This window comes from Theobroma umbraticum, unplaced genomic scaffold, assembly GCF_002168275.2.
Source record: "Theobroma umbraticum cultivar Fairchild unplaced genomic scaffold, ASM216827v3 scaffold_20.0, whole genome shotgun sequence".
Lineage (NCBI taxonomy): Eukaryota > Viridiplantae > Streptophyta > Magnoliopsida > Malvales > Malvaceae > Theobroma > Theobroma umbraticum.
The window spans coordinates 5,534,821-5,557,580 of NW_018397266.1; the positions used below are offsets into that span (position 1 = coordinate 5,534,821).

Here is a 22,760-nt window from a genome sequence, read left to right on the forward strand (position 1 = left end):
CTTCATCTCCCGTCACTGCTCTTCCATGTACTTCCCGTCACCTGCTCTTTTCCTTCCCTTCTTTGAAATCACCTCATCTCATATCCTTCGCTTCCTCCGATCGTCGCGCGATCTCGATCTCAAACCCCTCCTGCTCCTCTGCATCCCCACTACTCTCCCTCCACGACAACGAAAATTTTCCCGATTTCGGAGGTGGGGAAAGCTACGAAAATCTGGAGAAGGTCTCCAAGGTGCTTCTCAAAGGGATGAATTATGCCGAGCTTCAAGTGGGTCTTCATTTGTTATATATATATAAACTTTTATGGAGTGAAGTGTGTAATTTGAATTTCTGCTGCTAATTTTCTGGGGATTTACTTTGTCAGGAATGGGTTCAATCACATGGATTCAGGCCTGGTCAGGCTTTGATGTTGTGGAAGCGTCTCTATGGAGATAATATTTGGGCACATAATATTGATGAACTTGAAGGTATTTCATTTTTTCCTTTCGACCAGTTTTACGTCTTACTTCATCCATACGAGAACCTTGTTTCTTCTTTGGTTTTTGTAGTCTTGCTACTCAGCGAACTGATTTATTTGCAGTCTCATTTCTGTAGTATTCTGTTTATAATTGGACTAATGGGTTTCTGGAATGGTGGCTTTTAGGATTAAACAAAGATTTCAGGAAAATGCTAAGTGAGCATGCTGAATTTAGGGCCTTGACTTTGAAAGATATTCTCACTGCATCTGATGGCACTAGAAAGGTACACATTATCTAATCTGTTTCTAGTTATAATAATCTTTTGCAATTTTATTAGACTATTTGTTTTGAATTGGATGTTTCTATCTCAATAGAAAACCTTAAAATGGTATTCCAGCATCAGTCATTTGCTTGCATTCCTTTGAGAATCTTCTGATTGATTTTGAAAATCACACAGGAGGTTGCAGATATTGTTTGCGCTGGATGACGGATTGGTAATAGAAACAGTTGTGATACCCTGCGATAGGGGCAGGACAACTGTTTGCGTTTCAAGTCAAGCGGGCTGTGCCATGAATTGCCAATTCTGCTATACAGGCAGGCAAGTGTTATTTCCCTACTTTAGAATTGGCAGTCTAGATTGTCTTAGTAGTCATTACCTTTCTAAGGTGTATTTCTCCGTAACATGGATCTAAATTGCAGGATGGGTTTGAGGAGACATCTAACTGCAGCTGAGATTGTAGAGCAGGCTGTATATGCTAGGCGACTTCTCTCCAGTGATGTTGGGCCCATTACAAATGTTGTATTCATGGTATGTCTATGGTAGATTTCCAGTGCTCATTACTCTAGTGCTTGAGAAAATAAATATGGCTCTCTTGCATGTTGAGTCTTCAGGCTTTTTTTTGGTCCATATATTGAATATATCCTTGATCTAGCATGTTTCATCTAGCAATTAGAGATGGGGTTTGTCCTTTTGGAACTGTTTGGTGAAGCAAACATAGTCAAACCAGTCTTGCTAGTTATGAAGCGCCGATGATTTGAAAGTCTATCTTCCATCATGATTATAAGTTTGTGAGTGAAATCTTTCATTATTTAAGAAAATAATTGCAAGCAATTCTCTTTTGGCTTTTTTTTTTTATACAGCTACGGTTGTAAATCCTGTATCAAGATGACTAGCTGGGAACATGTAGACACCCACAGAATCTTGTGCTTCAACTAAATTATTTATATTTTATTTTTTCAGATAAGCTTCTTTGCATTAAGCTAGTGAATAATGAAATATTGTGGGTATTTAATCCTGTTTTCATAGAGCACTAGTGGACTCAACAGGGATCCCTTAGAATATCAGGTAGATTTGCGTACTCAATGCTTTTCAGTGAACCTACTGTGCCAGTAACTGTTGGTGCTACATGAATTTGTAGGGAATGGGAGAGCCACTTCATAACATTGAAAACGTCATAAAAGCTGCTGACATCATGGTGCACGAACAGGGCCTTCACTTTAGCCCTCGTAAGGTTACTGTTTCTACAAGTGGACTTGTCCCCCAGCTGAAACGTTTTCTTCATGAGTCCAAATGTGCCCTAGCTGTTAGTTTGAATGCTACAACTGATGAGGTACTTTACTGTCACCTATATTCTTATTGGTGCTCATATTCTTGCATATGCACACAAATAAAAGGAGAGAGATAGAGCGATGCCTGCACTAGGGTGCACATTCACACACAAAAGGAAGACACAAACACACACACAGAGGAGATCTAATAAGTGAGAGACTGAATTTCTGGTTTTTCCAACTAATCATGCAGGTCAGAAACTGGATCATGCCAATTAATCGGAAATATAAATTAGGCTTGCTTCTTGAGACCCTTCGAGAGGAACTAGAGTTCAAACACAACTACAAAGTTCTATTTGAATATGTAATGCTTGCGGGAGTCAATGACAGGTTAGATAACCTTTCCCTTTTCTGCAATGTTTTATGTGGAAAAGTTTTATAGGTTGCATGGTTAGATTGTACACAATCATCCTTCCCCTTTAAATTTTGAAGGGCAAGCAAAAGTGTGACTGAGATTTCAGCACTATAATTCCATTTAACACATAATTGAATTGTTCAAACAATTTGCTTGGAGAAATTGCATTTTAACGTGACGTATTGTTACAGGGTCTATAGATTGAATGTCAGTAGGTCACCCTAAGTTTTGCCTTTGCAATGTTGTAACTTAAGTTTTCTAACAGCGGACTATTATAAAACTCTAATCCGGCTATTATCATGTCTCTTCTTTTTGCATTGATTGCCAACATTTATCAGGATTGCGATTTTAGTTTAAGTTGATAGATTCCAACTGTCTATGGGCCTTTGACATTGATCTCTATCTGCAGCATCGAGGACGCAAAGAGGCTAATTGATCTTGTGAAGGGCATTCCTTGCAAAATCAATCTTATCTCATTCAATCCTCATCGTGGGTCCCAGTTTGGACCAAGCAGTGAAGAGAAGATGATTGAGTTTCGGAATGCTTTAGCAAAAGCTGGTTGCACAGTTTTCTTGCGACTCAGTAGGGGTGATGATCAGATGGCTGCTTGTGGTCAGCTTGGTGAGCCTGGTACAATTCAAGCTCCCCTGCTTCGTGTTCCAGAGAAATTCCAAATGGTTCTAAATACACCAGTGCAATTTCTTGGATTATGAACGAACCGATGGCTTAATCTTCAAAGTTGAAGTAGAAATGACTGGACCGTTAATCCTCTCCCAAGCCTTGGACTAGTGGAGTAGGAAGTAGGCATGGTTCCTGTTGTAATTTTCTTATTCTTCTTCCCCTTGCATGGTATCTTATTCTCTTTTTTATCCCTATTAAGATATTGGATTAAACTTTGAGATTACGTGCACAAGGCCAGCGGATTGATTCTTAAAGGGCACCATTTCCATTTAAGACCCAGTATTAGTTTGGATATAATGCAACGTGGTTGGGTTGGCTTTAAATTAGATGTGCTTTTTTATGGAGTTTAATTGATGTTTTCTTCCTACTCATAAAAAGGAAAAGAAAAAGGGTGAACAGAAAAATTGAATTGAATACGAGTAGGAACAGGTCAGACGATGATGCTAACATAAAAGCTCTTCAATAAGGCAAGGCAGACTGGCATAAGCGATAGAGCAGATTCTTTCATCTCCCTTTTTTTCAACTGTGTTGTCGTTGAATAAGGAACACGTCGAATTCAATTTGATTAACACCAGGTAATTGTCAATATTCGATGGCATAAGGGTTTTTGTGCTTTGATTCTAACAAGGAACAATGTCTTTTGAGCTTGGTTTTTAGAATGTAGTGTCAGACGGATCAATTTTTTATGTTCCAATTATTCTTTCTTATGGAATTTGGAATTCAGGTTCGCAACCCTTTAACACAGCAAGGCAGGAAGGTGAAAGTGTTCCCAATAATTAGCATCGTTTTCCAAACCTTCCATTTCCAGCTTTAGTAGCGTCTTTGGTGCTTCTGACACCAACTTCAACTTGGTTTATTAATCTGGATTCAATGTTTCCTCGCTTGCGTTTGCCATAAGAGTAACCGTTTATGGACAATTTAATTAATTAATTCACCATCATTGCACCGCTAACAACGCACACGATCCGACAAATAAAGGCTGCCAAATTTTCTCATTCGGTGATTGGACGGTGCCAGCCACGCGCTCCCTTCCTCAACAAGGTAACGAGCAAATCGCTTTCTTGGCGGGATCACTTCACCTTCACTCCTCCAACTTCCCTGTGCTTATAAAAGCTTTTACTCCCCCCAAGTAACAATCTACCTCTCTCTCGGTTTAGAACTAAAAACCTTCCTAGAAGAAAACGATCCGAATCGGACCTTTCATTTTTCTAGCTTACTCTGTTTTGCTCTGTTTACTTTTACTCTTTTAAAAGAGGCTTCGGCTGTGAGAAGAGAATGGGAACGCGTTGGAACGAGGAGGGGACCAGCTTCTACTCATTGTCCTGCCAGGATCGACGATACTCGAAGCACATCCACGACAACGTCCACGGCAACATCTACCTTGATCCGGTATAAGCCTTTAGCCAACTTTCGTTTACGAACTAGCACTCGCGGCTTTTGTGATTAGCTGCGATAAATACTCAAACTGGATTTTGATTCAGTCCTATTATGAAATCACAATGTTGCTCTGGATCTAGAAAACTAATTTTGAATAACCGAGATAAAAAGCTTTGGAATCACTGAAACTCCTCGTAGAGAGGATTAGGAATCGTTCATACGCGACAAGATAGAAGATGAAGAAAGAAAATATGAAACAGTACATAAAGTAAAAGAATGACGAAAATCTATAATAGATTAAAAGTGCGCATGCGTACCTTATAATATTGTGACTCCGCTTAATCCTTAATGAACAGTGAAATTCATATTTCTCCAGATTTTGTTGACCGTAAATTGACTTTTTGCTTCGCTGTGGATGCAGTTCTTTTTGAAACTTGTTGACACTGAACAGTTTCAGAGGCAAGTTTGCCTTGTTGAATATATGGAGTAGAATTTCTTTCATTTTTCATAAATAATACTAGGAATTGTCTTTTGATGACTTTACTATATACTGCAGACTTCGCGATCTAAAGCAACTTGGTAAGTAAACTTTCTTGTAAACTAGATTATACATTAAGAGATTTGACTTGCTCAAGTTCGCATTTTTAGTTTCTTATTTATTTCCCATACAGGAAGATTTGATTTCCAATTGTTATCTTTCTCATTGTCAACTCTGTTTTATTTCTTCTTTTTGCAACTTTTGTGGATACAAGTTCGTTGCTGACCGAATTATCTTGCTAATCAGGTCTAACGCACATGGTATACCCAGGGGCTGTGCATTCTCGCTTTGAGCATTCACTGGGAGTTTATTGGCTAGCCGGAGAAGCTGTCCATACAATTAAAGCTCACCAAGTAGGAACTCTTCAGTCTGGTGCTTCTCATTCTGACCCCATTATATTGAGAAATTCTCTTTATACGCATGGCATCCTTGTAGGGCTCGGAGATCAACATTGAGCGTAATGATATCAGGACAGTGAAACTTGCTGGTAATTATCGTTACTGTCTTTATCGATCAAATTGATCAGTATTCTCTTCTTTCTATCTCTCTCTGGCGCTGTATCTCACCCTCTTTTTTGGTTGGTTACTTGCTTAGGACTACTGCATGATGTTGGGCATGGACCATTCAGCCATCTCTTTGAGCGCGAGTTTCTTCCTCGGGTTCTTAACGGATCTAAATGGTGATTCTTACATTCACCTCTAGAAATAGATTGTTTGTTTTTCCTCATATGTGAGCCCTGGTTGCATCTTCACATGCTTCTTTTACATTCCCAAACTGAATACGTCACTATCTTAAGAATAAAAATGTGATTGAATATTTTGGAGCCTAGGCAGTGTCCTAGTATTTTGCTCCGTTTAAAGAGTTTGTTGCTCTTGCATGTTTGTCTTCATTCGCTCAGCAGTCAAAATTTCAATTTTAGTTTCTGTTTGGTTTATATAATTGACATTATTCCGTAATCCCTAATTGATATCATGTTTTGGCCATTTAATACAACAATAGATTTAATTGCAAAATATATGTTGATCTCTGAATGCGTTAACCCATTTCTTCCGATTATTTGTTTGATTTTTTTTTTTTTGCTCAATAATTTGTTTGAAATTTTAGGTCTCATGAGGACATGTCTGTGAAGATGATTGATTATATTGTTGATGCGCACCACATAGAAATAGACTCTGCAATCCTCAAGAATGTGAAGGTTGAATTATCTTAAAATTCTATTTGTACTCTCTTTATATACAAGTGCCTCTGAAGCTGCATTGCCATCTCCTTTGAACTCTTTATCATGACAGAAAGATTATACTATCTTTTAGCACTTTCTAGAACACACTAAATCATGAATGAGGATGCAAATAGCTTCCTTACCACCTCTTCCGCACCAACTCGTGTGGGAGAAATTTATTCTTTTCTTTTCCTTTATCCTTGTTCTTTCCTTTCTTCTACTGAAATATATTGATATAAAGCATGCTTCCAACTTTTTTTCTAGCCAGTGACATCCTATATCTTGTTTGTGCTTTCTGAATTCCAGCCCAATGGCTGCTTAAGCCATATAGGTAGCCTCCCCTTCCTTTAACCCCGAGCTTCCAATTACAGAATAGGGTTGGATTTAATCTCAAGTTAACTTCATTCGAGTTTTGTATTAGCTTATTATGTCTGTGAAGAACAGTGGATACTGGTTGGTTAATATTAAATACTTGAAAATTAGCTTTACAAATGTGGGGCTTGATATAATTTTGCTATTTCGACAGGAAATGGTACTTGCTAGCTCTGAAAATGCTTCACAAAAGGTAAGCACCTCATTACCTCAATACGTCAGAAACCTCGTTTGTCGTTTCCTATTGTTGTCTGTTTTCAGCTCCATCATCAATTACTTCACCATCACAATTTTAAATTCCTTAACTGTAGATTATGAGTGAGAAGCGTTTTTTATATGACATTGTTGCAAATGGTCGAAATGGAATAGATGTTGACAAGTAAGTGTATTGATTCTCCATACTGAAAATAAATTTTCAATTTTACTTGTGGTTTTGAGAGTGAAGTTAATAAATATAATTCCTTGCAGATTTGACTATATTGTACGCGATTCCCGGGCTTGTGGCCTTGGCTGCAATTTTCAGTTTCAGAGGTATATATGATATCTAATGATCACTTGATGGTTAATAAATACAAAGATGTGCTCTTCAGTTTAAGCTAATTTATCGTTTCTGAGTTTGCAAATGTGCGGGGATCAGAACTTAGCTTCCTGGTTTATTATACATGTACTATATGTCAAAACATATATTCTTCCTGTTCTTCATTGTAACTTGCAGGTTATTGGAAACAATGAGAGTGATGGGTGACGAGATATGTTACAGGGCAAAGGATTGTTAGTATATCTTGAAATTCATTATGTTCACCAAATAATTACGTTCTTCAACAAATATATGCTACTTTTTTGTCAGATCTAACTATTCACAAGTTATTTGCCACTCGAGCTGATTTGCATAGGACAGTTTATACACATGCTAAAGTAAAGGTACCAAGCTGCAACTACTCTTTTTTATCCACAACTTCAATGTGTTAGGTTTGGCACATATGTAGCTTTTCAATCTGAACTTTGAGCGGTAAAAGCAATGGATTTTAACAGTTAGCCTTTTTTTCTTCTTTCTACTTCTCCAGGCAATAGAGCTCATGGTTGTAGATGCTCTGACAGTAGCAAATGATGAACTGAGTATATCAGCATCAATTCATGAACCAGCTAAATTTTGGAAGGTATTTTGAGCTTAAAGCATTATTTACAGTTATCTTCAACATTCCCATTTTTATGTCATTAGGACTGAAAATTCCCCTTCAACAATTGCAGTTAGACGACTCAATATTAAGACAAATTGAAACTTCTGATAAACAAGAGCTCAAGGAAGCCAGAGATTTGATCCTTCGCATCCGGAGAAGAGATCTATACCAGGTATCCTCCAACAATATATGGAAGTAAGTAGCCTTTCCTTCTTTGTATGCAGAGTTTATGGACTGTGAAATTGCTACAATTTTCTATATATTGCAGTTCTGCAATGAATATTCTGTTCCAATGGACAAGCAAGAGAACTTCAAAGACATCACTCCTCAAGATATTGTTTGTTCTCAGGTGCCAAATAAAAGAAATGTAATGCGAGATTCTTTACTGAGAGTAATAATCAAATGGCGGCCTAACAAGTAAGTTTTCTATCAGAAAAATGGTGGTACCACATTGAAAGAGGAAGATGTTGCTGTGAGCATTGTCAAAATTGATCTGACTCGTGGGAGCAGTAACCCTCTGGAAAGGTACTTGAGAAAGAATATAATGTATTTGATGAAAGCACTGTTTCTCTTGTTGAGCAGTTTGACAGATTTGCTGCTGATAATTTGATTTCCTTTGATCCTTTTTCTTCTCCTTGCATGCATTTCTTTATCCAGCATCAAGTTTTTCCAGGTACTAACATCACTTTTCCTTCCCCACAAATCTTTGTTTCATTGAATTGTTGTACATGACACTTGCTAAGTAGAGTAGCGTACAAGATTAGAAAATCAATTACTACCTAGGTTTAAGGTTAATTTCTATTTGGCAATTTAGTTAAGCTATTTACGATATATTATTCGTGATGCTGCATGCCAAGTATTAGACTAGTTGAGCGTTGTTATTCACATTTTTTAGGTAGAAAAACACAAGGCAAAACACCTTTTGGAATGCAGGTTGGAAATGTATGGCGGATTCTAGTCCACCACAAAAGGTTTCTTGAGTTTTCAGATAGAGTGATGCTGTCATTAAATATTACCAATGGCAATTCTTATCCACCAAAACAGATATCTTGTGTTTTGTGATGGATGGGAAGTATCCATTACTTTCAAATTGAAGATTTTGGCTATGGTTTTGAGTTGCATCAGGATTATGAGAGTGATTACAAATTTCCAATACGGGATGATGGCATCAGTCACTTGCTGCCTACATTTTGTCAAGATATGATTGTCAGAGTGTACTCCAAGAAGCCTGAACTGGTCAGTGGAAATAAACAAACAAAAACCTTGCATAGGACTATACTCATAGTGTTTAGTTTCCATGGAGTGAAATATGAGGAACACCATGATCTATGCAGGTAGGAGCAGTTTCTGAGGCCTTTGAAAATTTTCAGCTGAAAACATATGGAATGAAAGCACAGGTGCATGATACTCCTGAGAAGAAGAAACGCCGCAAGTAATCGAAATGGCAGGCTACCTCCATAAACTCATTTTAGAAATGTAAATACTTGAAAGGGAAATGTTTGGTCTATACAACGAACAATTAGTATAAATATTTCTGCACCTCGTACCACATAAATAGAACTAAGCGGCTTTCAAAATAATAAGAACAACAGTAGTATGAGAAACTGGCTATCTGTACTGTCACAGGTCTTTTCCGTTGAACATGTTATACGTTGTATCGTCAGAAATCATGCAACTTCAACTGATGTTGAGAAAATGTAGTTGCATTTCGGTCTCCGGAATTTATTCGGATCCCACATCACAGTACATCGATATTGCAACCCCGATTTAAGGCGTATAACGTTTTCGTCTATTTTCCCTGTCAGCGCATATGTTTTTCTGACCTCCTGGAGCCGCTGGATTGGGAGGTTCAGGGCAGAGGGCCAGCCATAATGAGAGATCTTAAATGCGGTAGTTTTCGACTCTCAAATACTACACCCTTGATAATACTTCCAAGGTACAAAAGATTTTCTACTCTTAGGCTATAATTGCAATTTAAAGAATAAATATATATAACTGAAATTTTGTAATATTAATTTATAAATTATTTAATATTACTAGATTTAAAAAGATATTTCTTGATTGAAATTTATTTAATGTAATTAAAATTTTTATTTATAGATTGGATAAATCTTATTAACATCTATAATAAAAAAATATTTAAAATGAAAATTTAGAAATTTAGGTCAATTATCACTTTATCAATAATTGTGCTTTTATATATATATATTATAAAGAGGATTTATATTTGATATATTCTGCCATTATATAGATTTTATACCCTATTAGTAAACCAAATATTGTTATCTCATTAATAATTAAATTTAAAACTTAAAAATTTTTAAAAATAAATAGTTATAATTTTAAAAATATTTATTTTTTAAATTTTTTAAATTTTTATCTTTAAACATTTTTTTAGTGGCACTCTCTGTCACGTTTAGTGCTTAAGGAAAGAAGTAGGTAAGGTGCATCCCAAAATCCTATATCGACCAAGTGGAGGAATATTGGGAGATTTATAAGCAGTAATACTACACACTTTATCAAGTTAGCTTTTTGAGGAGAAGGTAATGATGGCACGACAAGTGGTATAAAAAAAATTCGATTTGACTTTCATCAGGGTAACCGTTTGAGGAGAAATTAATAATCTTTTGAAATTTTGTGTTTTAGTGATAAATTTTTTTTGATAAATATAAGTATAAATTATAAATAGATATTTATTAATATTAATTTTTTAATTATAATTTAATGCGATAGCTCTCTAACTCATTTACTAAATTTAAAAATTTCACCAACAATATATAAGATAATAACCTTTAAAATCATCTGCATAATTTACCTCTCATTCATTTTTTATCAACTTTATCTTTGGAATTTGGTCTTTTAATTCTCTTAACAAGTTTTAACATCTTTTTTGTGACATTTACAATTTATATAGAAAAAAGAAATAAGCGTGTATAAGTATGCTTTATACCAAATTCACAGAAGAGAAAACCCTTTTCTCTTTTGAATTAAAAGGAGCAAAACCACTAAATTTGATTTATTTCCATACAAGCATATAAAGTAGTTGTCAATTGTTATAGATGAAGTTAAACTCTTGGAAAGCATAGCTATTGTATTTAAAGGAAGCAGAAATTTACAAGAACTAGGAGTCTAACTTCTCCAGAGTTTGCTTTGGCTATAAATATCAAGTAGATTGGCCCTTGCTAACTTTCTACCTTTTAAGTGAATCCATCGTTGAGGAAAAAACTGTGGAAATCATGGGGCACGAAATCACAGAGATAGATGAAGGTGAAGGGTGTTGGAGAGCAATTAAAAAGGAGGATTTGGAAAAAATGGATGAGCAACTTGATCTCCTGTGGGCAATGCGGGATCTTAAAGGAAGAGAAAAGATGCGAATCTCAAACCAAAAAGAATGGGAACTTAAAGGGAGAGAAAAGGTGGGAGTCTCAAACCAACAAGAATGGGAAATTAATCTCAATGAGATTGTTTTCAAAGAATTGCTGGACAAAGACACTTGTGCAGAAGTTTACAAGGGAGTTTATAACAGTCAAGACGTTATAGGTGAGACACACACATTACTCTTAAATATTCTTTCAACAAGGAATTTGTCATGGCGATGGGCTCAATTATAAGTTGAATTTGGTTTTGTCCTCACAAACTTGCAGTGACAGTGTTTGAACGGAGAGAAAATGTCCAAAAGCTGCCAAGCAGTGAAGAAAACAATTTGCCTACCTGCAGGAGCCCTTTTAGGGAGAAGGTTTCTTTTTGGTACAAGATTGATCATCCTAATATTCTCAAGGTAACTCTCAATTCTCATCATTGTGCCTTGCATGTTCTAAAAGATATTCTGACAATAAGAACTCAAACTCGGTTGTTACTTAGCTGATAGGTGCCAAAATTGATGAACCAGAATTTACATTACGAGCGGATAATGAGGAAGTTCGCCTGTTAAGTAACATGAGTTATCTTGTAGTTGAGTATCGATGCGGGGATACTCTTAGATCATTCCTTTCAAAGAATCAAGAAAAGAAGCTAGCTTTCAAGATTGTCATTCAACTAGCACTACATCTTGCAAGAGGGTAAAACCTCCTTTCCCTGTGTTTTTTATTTGAGTGACTTGAATTTCAATTCAACCATTTTCTCAATGTTGTTTTGTTTCCTTAAGGTTGGCTTACCTTCACTTAAGGCAACTCATCCATGGAAATGTCAATCCAGAAAACTTGCTTCTTGATAGAAATTTCAAGCTCACAATAACCGAATTTGAAACATCTAATATGGCAATATCAAATCATCAGGAGTTGGCGGACGACAGGCAGTCAATTACTTACATGGCTCCTGAGGTAATACAGAATCAAATTGGAAGTTATGTCCAATTAGTTGCATTTTTTATATTACTTGACATAATCTCATGCAGGTCATCGATTCTAAACAATATGACAGAAAATGCGACGTTTATAGTTTTGGAATTTGTTTGTGGGAAATCTATTGCTGTGACATGCCTTATCCCGATCTTAGTTTTTCCGAATTGAGTGTTGCTATATTTGATCAGGTACATATATTTTAATTTATTTTTTTTTAAAATTGGAGGAAGGGGGATTCGAGATCTCTGAATCATATATCAATTAATAAGCTAAATGTTCGGATGTAAATACATATATTTTAATATAATATTAGAGAATTAATGTTTTTATTTTAAGCTCACTGCCACTGCAACTGCAACTATTTCTGGATTGTAGAACCTGAGACCCGAAATACCCAAGCAGTGTCCAAAAGCTCTAGCAAATGTGATGCAGCAGTGTTGGGATACGGATGCTGGTAAAAGACCAGAGATGGAACAAGTGGTTTTGATGCTGGAGGCCCTTGACACATCAAAGGGTAAAAAGATTAAGTTTCTCGATGCGCAGAGCTGTTTTTGCTTTCGCAAATAAGGAAACGTTGTGAAATGAGCAAATTACAATACTCATCATTAAAATCACTAATGCATAATGTTAAATTGTCATCATTTTGGAGCAATAGGCTGCTTTTGTAAACAAGCATTCAGATATGAAACTTGTAGCAATCCATTTCTATTTTGAACAAGAAGCATAGATACATAGTAGTATTCATATATATTTGAAACATTTAGTGCTGTCATATCTTCTTTTGTGTCGATACATATATCTGAAAGTTTTAAGTTTCATTGAATATCAGTGGAAACAGAGAGAGAGGATCCCTGATTTACAAAAGGAAGCTTTGATGCCTTTATATATATAACTTCATAAACTCGTGATCGCTGCATAAAACAAACACGTAGACATGTTGAGCATAACACTTGTACCTATACATGGAGAGAGACCTTTTTGTTGACTTGCTTTGTTGCATGATAATTTATTATTTTTTAAATTTTTTTTATTTTTATAATTAACGTAACAAGAGAAGAAGAAAATGAAAAAATACAAGAAATGAGAGGGAGGCTGGGTTTCCATTATGCACGTATTCATTTTGACATGACTTTGCATAACTCTTTCATCAAGAAGCTTGTAGGTGCCAACTGACACAGAAAGTAAGAAACTTGAATACAAATGTTGATGGTGGAAAGCCTTGAAAACACCACCATCACAAGTTATGAATGCTTATGCCATTTTCCTCCCATGTATCCAAACTTTACCCCCATTTTACTCTTTTTATATTGACAATGGCATTTCAACATTTTCTTTTCTTTTTCTTTTCTCCCGTCAACTATACAAAAGCAATTGGAAAATTTTTTTATATTATCTGATTTACCACTGATACATTTGAAGCGAGGACCACCACTACCGCTACGCAAGCTATACAGAGATGGCACCCAATCCACTGGTGTGTCCTATTTGCCACCAGATTCATGCTGGAGCACCATCTTCAAAAGAGTCAAGACAAAGAAGGAGATGATTGTGAACCACCCATATTCTCACTTGCACTTCGAAACTGTTCTATAAGTAAATTCCGTAATTTTACTCTCAAGCTGGAGGCCTCTTCAGGTCTGAACCACTGCTTACCAAACTGAAAATGAAAACAGGTTAACCATGAAAATAACCATACCAGAAAACATTTTTAAAAGACCAGATAGGAAACACAGCAGGTACCATCGCTAAATCTTTCTTTTTCAGTCTTTCAGGGGCCTCTTCAATGAAGCGCTCCATGAAGAAAAGAACAAACAGACCACAATCATAATCATTCTTTTGCTGGGGAACCTGGCAAAAAAGTATCAACAGGAAACCTAAAGTTACAGTTTTAGAGAAAAATGCAAAACCAGTAACTATATCTCTGAAAAGATTGAAAGAAGCATTGTGATAATTTTCAATTCTATGAACATCTCTTCACATTCTTCTAACATGTAAGCCGGAATACATTGTTCAGATGTTAGATGGTCAGCAAGCATGCACCCCCAAAATATCTTCAATTAACTTTTATCATACAGCTTGCACACAAGAAAAGAAATCAAGGAAAATTATTTTTTGAGGTAATTGAAGATCAACCTGTAACTAATTCTTTGAAATCACGATCCATCAGGCTATGTTTTACCAACTTAAGGTTTATGCGCCATTTACCAAATCCATAAATGAATGAGATAAAATTTAAGACACTGAAAATAAAAGCTTACAGCTATAGTTTTCTCCTCAATCCTGCGGGGAAGGTTTTCCCATATTTTGTCTGCAATGGGAAGATCTGAAGGAGCAACCTCTTGATTCAAATAGTTCCATTCTTCTCTCATATAGCTAAAAAACAAGATTCACATTGTCTCTTAGGTTTAAGAAACTCACTAAGAAAGCAAACCAACCGCTCAAGCATCAGTTAGACATGCATACTACAATATTACCATTAAAATAAAGAACTAAAAATTTCAACATGATGTGAATCCACCCCAAAATGTTTCAATTCAAATGTTGTTATGCTACGATACGACAATGATTAGCTAAAACAACAACAGTAGAAAGATGTTCAAGATTCCCATATAACCAAATCTTTTACTTGTATCAATTAAGAAGAAATGGATGAAGAGGTGTGCAGGTCTGGAAAGCATGCTATTACACATGTAAACAGAAAAGGCACTATCCTTATGAAATTTCCTTCTCCTCCCAAACAGCTTCCTCTTTTTATGACTATAGACAAAGACAAAATATGGTAGAACACAATCATTATTAATCATTTGGCCTCAACTGTCTCACCTTTTAATGTTCTTAAAAACTGATCTGCTACAATGAAGTCCCAATGAATCCAAATGAAGGATAATAGGTCCTGATTCATCTTCTTTGTCAGGTATACAAATGATGACCAAACTCCAATGGAAACTAGATAGAAGAAACACAATAGCTGAGTCAAAAGGTCTGAATAAATTTAAGCTACATTAGAGAGAACGTAGTGAGAGTAAAAGGGCAGGATGCAGAAAGCTACTAAATCAAAAGAGATGGCTAATACAACCATTGATCTATATGATTTCACCATTTTGAAATGATTCATCTAGTTTGATTCAACCACTCTTCAGCATGCCCAAAAAATGTATATAATTAAGCTTCACTCAGTTAACAGAAAGCAGAATAGTCACTCCAAAACTAGCTAAGGCGCACTAGACAGCAGGTTGTGACTGAAGTAAAGCAATCATCCTTGAACAGTAAATTCTGCTAATTACTGGCCCAAAATTGATCAATCCTTCATGAACAAATAAAACAAGTTTTCTGTCCTACACTTCTTTTTCAAAGCCCAAAACCAGGACATATGCAGAAATACAAAAGCAGTTCAAAAGTTTTGTTCATATAATAAAACCACCATGGTGATAATGATACCTTACAATTTCCAATCCAAGAAAAGGAAGAATGGAGATGGGGAGAAGGTAACTATAATGTCAAGAAATCAAAATGTTTGTCAACAATCATGTGAAAAACTGCAAGAATTGTTGGAAGATACTTATATGGTGTTTCCTCTGTCTCCCATTTTTGAGAAAGAAACTGTGTTTCCATGTCTACCTACCCTCTGTCTCTTTCCCTGCTTCCCCTCTTCCTCTCCCCCTTCTTTCCTCCCTCCCTCCCTTGTTTATTATCATAAGCAAGACGGCAAACATCATTGCAAGATACATAATAGTGTGTGTCCAATGATCCACCATAATGAAACAAAAGGCCACCCTTCCACCCCCCCCAACATGCACCCCAGCCCTCCCCCTTTCAAAATTTATCTTTCTTTCCAAATTAAATTCTTTTTCTCTTTCTGACTTTGTTTCTTTCACTGCACCAATTCTTTCTTGGACATGATACATTTACTAACTGTGAAAAGCACCATATTGGCATATCATGGCAACACAGTAAGCCATTTCCAAACCATTTTCAAATCCATATCTGTGTCATGTCATGCAAATGAGGTACTCCGGAAGTCCACATAAGAGCAGGCATCAATATCTATAGGTTTAAAAGAAACATTCTACATGCTTGTATGTAAATATCTATAGCAGAAAAACTCACTCTTCATTTATCGGAATAAGTACATATGCCCTCTGGAAAATATTGACACCTTTCCACCACCTTCTGAACTTGATGAATAAAGCATCTTTGTCACTCCCCTATTTAGCATAAAGGATAACAAGCAACCAGCAAGTATGAGTTGGAGAAGTAACAATCATTATACTCCGATAATTTTATAGTTCAGCAAATAATATACAGATAAATTATATAAACATGATCTGCTAAAAGCCAATGTTTGAAAAACTGCAGTTTCTAACCCCACCAGTTCGAAAAGTATGATAAAAACTTTAAAAAATAGCACATAAGTCTTGTTGTACTGTTTTTTCTGATATTAAATATTGCTTTTGTTCTTAAGGTTTATTTAGTTGTTATCAAGTTGCTCTATTCAGAAACAAAGTTAAATGAGTTAAATAGTGAAGTAAAAAATCATAACAACATTATTTTACCAGGAAAAAAAATCATAACAGTATCATAATACAAACTCAAGCACCAAGTTCAACCAGTTCAGGTATCCTAAATCAGTATGATGTATTCATCTTACACCATCTAAAAGGCAATCATTTATAAGAGAACAAGAAAGATAAAACCTTGTATGATACAGCTTCTTTCAGCTTCTGGTAAAAATACGTGTTAAAAAAATGATAATCACATATTGCCCTATTTGTTGGGGATGCCTGCTGCTGTAAATATCTGCCCAAAAGAACCATAAAGTGATAAAAATAGAGGCCCAATATTTTCTGAAGCATAATCTATTAACTAGCAGCTATTTCAACAAAATGTTTCTAACTAAATCAAGCATTTAAACTTAAAAAAAAATTATATTTCCACAAAAATGGGCATTTTCCATGCAGTCATAAGAAAGGCATGTCAGGCACAGAATATTGGAGATTTAAGTTCAAATTTTCCACAAATTTCAATACTCAAGTAGTCAACTTTCTTACACCTATTTCACATAGCATTCAAAAGCAATATAGTAGTGGAAACCATTTGTTTCCTTGCAGAATGATACAGCAACAACATTGTTCTAATAAGATACAGCCTAAAGCTTCCCAGGAAAAGTAAAAAACAAAGCTGTTTTGACATTTAATCCATTTCCTACTTGATAAAGGTACCTTTTATATCGACTTTAAGTGACCAAAACAACCCACCAAAAACCCAACCCACTTGAAACCCAACAAGTTTTACTTGAATAGTCAGAGAGTAGAACCAATATCCAACCCAAACTTGATTCTGCTATCTGTCAGCAGATTAAATGTAGCAAAAGTTGATGCAAATCCAAATACCCACCTGAATTGCAACCTCATCCATCCCAAAGTCAATGAATCAAATTGAATGTAATTTAAATAAAGGAACAACCTCAAGAATCAAAACCCAAAATGACTAGAATTCAAAATTACCCGACAGGAACCCAACCTAACACACCCAATTGCCATTCCTTACAAGATGAGAAACTTGTGAATTGTGAAGAATTTTTGAATTCATAATCATGGAATCAGATCTAGAAGTATCTGAAATAACTAACCGGATGTAAAAGTTCATAATTTGGGATGTCAAGAAGGTTTCAGGAGCAAGGCTGTCAATATCTCCAAAACAAATTTCAACAGATTCTGGATCATCCCTGGATCAAAAAGTACGAAAAAAAGATATGATCGGAAAACTATATCCTGCTAATATTGTCTGCGGAAGTCATCTGTATTATTTTCACAAAAAAAGCATTGTTTACCTTGATGGGTAATAGATCTTAGCATCCTTCTTGCTGAAAATTGTTCAGAGAAAGAGAAGTTATTGCTGGCAGAAACCACATATTTTGCAAGCTATAACATAGTATGGTGGGAAAAAAGAACAAGTATTGAAAGTTCAACCAACCAGTTTGGAAGTTTAACTTCAAGCTCTGTTGTCTTTACTAGCTGTGCTTCTTCCTCATCTACAAGAACAACAGTCTGGCCCTGTTTCAATTACACACCATTGAACCAATCACAAATGAAGACAAAAACCTAAAATATGGTGAAAGCATGAAATTTCATCACCTTACAACCAAAAAATAACAAAAGCAACTGATAATTAAACCTACATTTGCATGTGAAAACAAATTCTCAAAATCCTTTCCATTTGCTTTTCTGGTCAGTTTTTGAAATCATAAGGACCGAATCACGAGGCCTATAATCATGCAAAGCTATCTTTTCCTCCAAACCCCCAAACCTCTAAAGTAATACAACTTACTTAAGCAAGTTTCCAACGTAACTGTCAGCATGAAGCATTTTTCGGAATTCAAGTGTCCCAGATAGAGAATATTCAAAAAAGTGAAAAATAATTAGCTCATTGCAAGTGGTCAATTTTAACTCTAAAGACCAAAAGCAAGAAAATAAAAGAAGATTGATCACAATTATAGTACACAATATCAATTTCCAAGCTCATGCATAAAGAGGCCTTTAAAATATTCTGATTTCCACCTCAGCCTTTTTATTCTTTCAATAGACTGAAAACGCATCTTTATATAAATACATTCAAATACAGACCAGTACATAAAACAGGAAAATGGGGACACGTTCCCCCTTCCATTCGCCCCATGCCTAGACAACAATAAACAAAAGACAGGTCTCTTAAATACTAAATGAAGGCAACACTAACTTTTCACAGAAGAACTAAAACCAGACAGTGACTTGAAAAATCATTACAATCAGGTTCAAATAATAGAGGATAAGAACTCATAACCACACCAAGAATCTATTGTAGCTCTTAATGTAATTCTAACAGCACAGGGTTTATAAAATAACCCAAATATCATAAATATACCAAGCTACACTGATAATGATCACACTGCCAGAATGACACATCAATTCATTTACCTTGACTCTGCACCTAAATTACTCCTGCATCACCATAGTGACATTCACAAAGCAGGTAGCCAAAATTAGATAATCATGATCATAATAGAGGTAAGAAAAGGTAAGCATACCTTCCTACGCCTTGAATTATTTGATAGTCGGACTTGAAAAGCATTCTTCCTACATTAAAGGAACAGGGAGATTCAAAATACAAGCAATGCGTTTATTTAAGTACTCAAGTTAGCTGAAAGAAGTCAGAGAAATTACCAAAAATATGTCAAACATAAAAAAAGACCTCTTTAAATTGAGAGCAAACATTAAACAACAAAATGCTGAATTATAAAATATCAGTAATATGACGCTAAATAAAACCTGCAACAAATCAGAGAAGTTGCCCACCATATCTTTTCCATTAACACAAAAACAAGTCCAACAGGGGTTCAAGGGTAACTTATTGGTCTTTTCAGGCTCAGAACATAAATGAGAAATGAGTATCCACTTTTCATTTAATCTAACAATAGAACTTAAACTACCAACAATTTTTCATATTTTATTATTGTTATATCATCAAACAGATTTAAAATCCTTTTTTCCCAAAAGCTATTGGATTTCAGTTTCTTTTGGACAGAGAAACCAATTTGTTATCCTGAAATTCTGTTATTTGTCCAAACTTCTTTCAATTTTGACACAATTTATTTTTCAGAATAATTTTTCCATGATTTTGAATTTAACAAAAGCTCTACTTTGAAACACTGCCAATATTAAAGCTTATATCAACTTAGAAAGCACTTTGAGCTGGCAAATGCATGCCTTTACTTCCCTTATCAATCAGCTACACCTTTACATGTGTAATTGGGTAAAAAATAAATACAGCCTTAGGGCCTGTTAACATTGGCTGAGAAAGGATGCACCTACTTGCCACTACACAACTTATGAGCCATAAAAGTAAACATTAAAATAACTTAATGCCCACACAAAGTTACAGAGAGAAGCAATGTGAGTTCAGCATCAGATCAAGTTCTTTTCAACAGTAAAATATCAACCGATTTAGGCAAGCGCCAACAACTGTATATCATAGATAAAAAAGGGAGGTGGGGAGGGGAAGACAAAAACCACTTAAGGATGGAAAAATTGCTTACTTTGAAATGCTTGGCAAGTCATCGTCTGTGTCACAAAGAGAATACAACAAAGCGGTCCTACCCTTTTGATCACCAAAAGAAGGCCTCCTAGGGTGTTTTAAATTAATTCGTCTTGGTGATACCCGAACTTTCTGTCTTTCCCTCTGTGAAAACTCCCCATTGCATCTGGTTTTTTTCCGTTCACAACGATTCAAAATTGATAACTCTTTGTCAAATGTGTTGACTATCCTACAATCTGTCTGTTAAATAAAATAAATATAAAAATAAATAAACAAGCAATCATGTTGCGCAATGAGGGAGGCTCGTATTGAAGTACAACGTTTTATGCTACAATCTATTAGTTAATTTTAAAATCATTTAAAATAAACTGCATTCTGTACTGAACAATGCTAATAAATGAGTTATATTAAAATAGAGGAGTAAGACTTTACATTTTCTTCCATCGACTTTACATTTTCTTCCATCTTTTTACAAAAACTAGAACCAAATGTAGACTGTGAGAGGGCTTGATGTGATTTACTCTGTTGCTCAAAGACATTAGAAGAACCTGCAGGAATCATTTAACTTCCTTAAAAATAGACTCCAAAAAACAAAAATTTAAAAATACAAACTGATGCCCTGCTTATGCACACAAGTCATAATTAACCCCTCAAAGATTAAATATCAAGAGCTCAAAACAGTCAGAGCTCACTAACAAAAGTAGAATCATTATCATCATAATGGAAACCATACCCCATAAAGAGGGGAAAAAAAGTACTATAATCAGCCGTAGTTGTTAGATTTCACTCTAATTCAATCATCTACAAAGAAAAACAAGCAGAAACTTCCATCTGTTAAAGCCTAAATTCAAGTTACTCTGATCTATGTTACTCGATTGATCTACAATTTTCCCTACAAACTAGGGCAGGTACGCCTTAGCCATTATGCCACTTTATCTCAGACTGGACTATTTTGAGTCATACGCCTTATATATTTCTCAATGCAGTGAAACACAAATATCAAGATTCATCCCAACCAGATTGGGATCATAACTTATTTGCATTTAGTTAAACAATAAAAATGAACAATTTTTAAGTTGAATATCATAACATATTAATAGGCCCATGTTAAGGAAAAATAACATCACAACAGTAGAATCTCAGAATCAACAAGTTTCCTGGCTACATGGAAACCAAAGTTCCAAAAAGACCACTCATAAGACTTCAAAATTTCTTAAATTATGCAGAAGCTCACCAACAATATCTGAGCTTGACAATTGTGTAGGCTTCTCACATTCAGCAGCGTCCTGTCCAACAAAAACAAAAATGCAAACAAGTATGCAAAGAATCAATGGTTTACTCAGTAAAAAAGTTAATGCCTAGTTACTGTCATTCATTCTAAAATGTGAAAAACCACCTACATTTCAATTATCATATAAATGGTACGTTTCTTTATGCAGTAAGTATACACGTAAAAGCAACTAAAAAAATGAAAAAAAAAATTCCTGTGAAACATAATCCCAGCCTATTCACCTAAATTTAATAAATGAAAACCCAGACTTGCTAGGTAGTTAAATTATAACAGAACCAAAGAAGTTAGTTTATTTTCCAAACAACCCCTAATGCGACTTCCTAATTTTCTTCTTCTCCATTTTCTCTCAGTAACCAAATTAGTAAAAGAACAAACCATTTTCGCTCGCGAAAGTGTTCTACGTTTCTTCTCCTCCTCTAGGCGCTCAAGACGATCCCTAATCTTCTTCCCCTTATCCGGCAATTTAGAGCCAAGGTGTTCCAGATTCCGCTGCTGCCGTTGGATCATCTCTTCCAGCTTGTGATCAGGCAGGTTCTCGGAAAATTCATCTTTGCCTTGATCACCGCCGCCGCCCATTGAGTCGGATTTACTCGGCGATGGTTGCGGCTCAATCTTGATAACGACTAAGGGCGGCGGTGGCCCCTCATCCCCCAGTTCCCTCGAGAGTAACTTGGTCCAGTCAAGGTCAAGTTTCCTCTTCTTGTTTTTCTCTTCTGCTTCCATGCAAACCAACTAACATGTACGCCAGATTTTTCTCTGCCTTGCGTAGTGTTTCTTTTTCCTTCCTTGTAATACTCCCTTCCTCTTCTGCTCTGCAGCTTCCCTTCTTTTTATTTTATTATTTATTTTTTTTCCTGCTTTTCCTCTTTTATTTCTGTCCCCATTATCTGACGAAAATAATTAAAACAACGAGGAAGAAATAAAAATCACAATTGCTTGTTGTTACTTCCACGCCAGTAGGGAAAATGGAAAAGAAGGCTGTAGTGATGTACTCGTGGCAGTAGTAATTAGAATTAGAATTAGAAATATGGATTGGGCTGGGGCAAGCTTGGACAATGGACCCAACTTCGTCCTAAGGTCGATGATTACCGGCAAGCTTCTCAAATTGAGTGTATGCATTTAATAAATAATAAAAAATCAATTCAAGATCATTTATTCAATAATTTTAATTAAAAACTTTAGTAGTTTTAATAATAAAGTCAAATTATGCTTTCAGCCTATGTATTTTATCAAAAATGTGTACTTATTCTCTATATAATAATTTATCTAAATTTT

The 22,760-nt window shown here is 35.5% G+C and overlaps 4 protein-coding genes across 8 annotated transcripts in view; 3 read left to right on the forward strand and 1 right to left on the reverse strand.

Moving 5' to 3' along the window:
- LOC110423339 (Radical SAM superfamily protein) overlaps positions 1-3,423 on the forward strand; it is a 3,439-nt gene extending 16 nt beyond the window's left edge. Inside the window, exons 1-8 of one of the 2 annotated variants that reach the window (XM_021437549.2) lie at positions 1-266; positions 363-465; positions 642-739; positions 924-1,054; positions 1,156-1,264; positions 1,875-2,066; positions 2,258-2,394; positions 2,829-3,423. The exon at positions 1-266 is cut by the window's left edge and continues 16 nt beyond it. In XM_021437549.2, the coding sequence (XP_021293224.2) occupies positions 246-266; positions 363-465; positions 642-739; positions 924-1,054; positions 1,156-1,264; positions 1,875-2,066; positions 2,258-2,394; positions 2,829-3,132 (1,095 nt within the window). In that variant the 5' untranslated portion in view covers positions 1-245 and the 3' untranslated portion in view covers positions 3,133-3,423. Of the gene's footprint in view, positions 267-362; positions 466-641; positions 740-913; positions 1,055-1,155; positions 1,265-1,874; positions 2,067-2,257; positions 2,395-2,828 lie in introns of those variants that run through there. The other variant, XM_089784761.1, reaches the window with a different exon arrangement.
- Positions 3,424-4,180: 757 nt separating this feature from the next.
- Positions 4,181-9,313, forward strand: LOC110423580 (uncharacterized). 2 transcript variants are annotated; one of them, XM_021437817.2, is made up of 19 exons: positions 4,181-4,489; positions 4,899-4,936; positions 5,034-5,056; positions 5,262-5,368; positions 5,451-5,502; positions 5,610-5,694; positions 6,120-6,210; positions 6,761-6,799; positions 6,918-6,985; positions 7,075-7,137; positions 7,322-7,377; positions 7,454-7,527; positions 7,671-7,763; positions 7,855-7,956; positions 8,053-8,133; positions 8,218-8,309; positions 8,442-8,457; positions 8,910-9,020; positions 9,119-9,313. In XM_021437817.2, the coding sequence occupies exons 1-19, from the start codon at positions 4,376-4,378 to the stop codon at positions 9,218-9,220; spliced, it is 1,407 nt and encodes a 468-aa protein (XP_021293492.2). In that variant the 5' UTR covers positions 4,181-4,375; the 3' UTR covers positions 9,221-9,313. The 2 variants fall into 2 exon arrangements, with proteins under 2 accessions (XP_021293492.2, XP_021293494.1); XM_021437819.2 differs by lacking the exons at positions 8,910-9,020; positions 9,119-9,313 and adding an exon at positions 8,680-8,885 and having other exon boundaries at positions 4,182-4,489.
- Positions 9,125-12,910, forward strand: LOC149526759 (serine/threonine-protein kinase 52-like). 2 transcript variants are annotated; one of them, XM_089784763.1, is made up of 8 exons: positions 9,125-9,216; positions 9,590-9,720; positions 10,987-11,324; positions 11,429-11,562; positions 11,646-11,842; positions 11,929-12,103; positions 12,178-12,312; positions 12,500-12,910. In XM_089784763.1, the coding sequence occupies exons 2-8, from the start codon at positions 9,656-9,658 to the stop codon at positions 12,689-12,691; spliced, it is 1,236 nt and encodes a 411-aa protein (XP_089640889.1). In that variant the 5' UTR covers positions 9,125-9,216; positions 9,590-9,655; the 3' UTR covers positions 12,692-12,910. The 2 variants fall into 2 exon arrangements, with proteins under 2 accessions (XP_089640889.1, XP_089640888.1); XM_089784762.1 differs by having other exon boundaries at positions 9,136-9,260.
- A 283-nt stretch (positions 12,911-13,193) lies between these two features.
- Positions 13,194-22,451, reverse strand: ULP1D (UB-like protease 1D). Of its 2 annotated transcripts, none has more exons than XM_021437821.2 (14): positions 21,861-22,451; positions 21,429-21,480; positions 20,648-20,742; positions 20,196-20,434; positions 19,188-19,236; positions 18,098-18,177; positions 17,955-17,987; positions 17,754-17,849; positions 16,819-16,921; positions 16,232-16,329; positions 14,948-15,070; positions 14,383-14,497; positions 13,865-13,972; positions 13,194-13,781 (listed from the first exon to the last, which is right to left on the reverse strand). In XM_021437821.2, exons 1-14 carry the CDS (start codon positions 22,206-22,208, stop codon positions 13,650-13,652), a joined length of 1,671 nt encoding a protein of 556 aa, XP_021293496.1. In that variant the 5' UTR covers positions 22,209-22,451; the 3' UTR covers positions 13,194-13,649. The 2 variants fall into 2 exon arrangements, with proteins under 2 accessions (XP_021293496.1, XP_021293495.1); XM_021437820.2 differs by having other exon boundaries at positions 20,627-20,742.
- Positions 22,452-22,760: the final 309 nt, after the last annotated feature.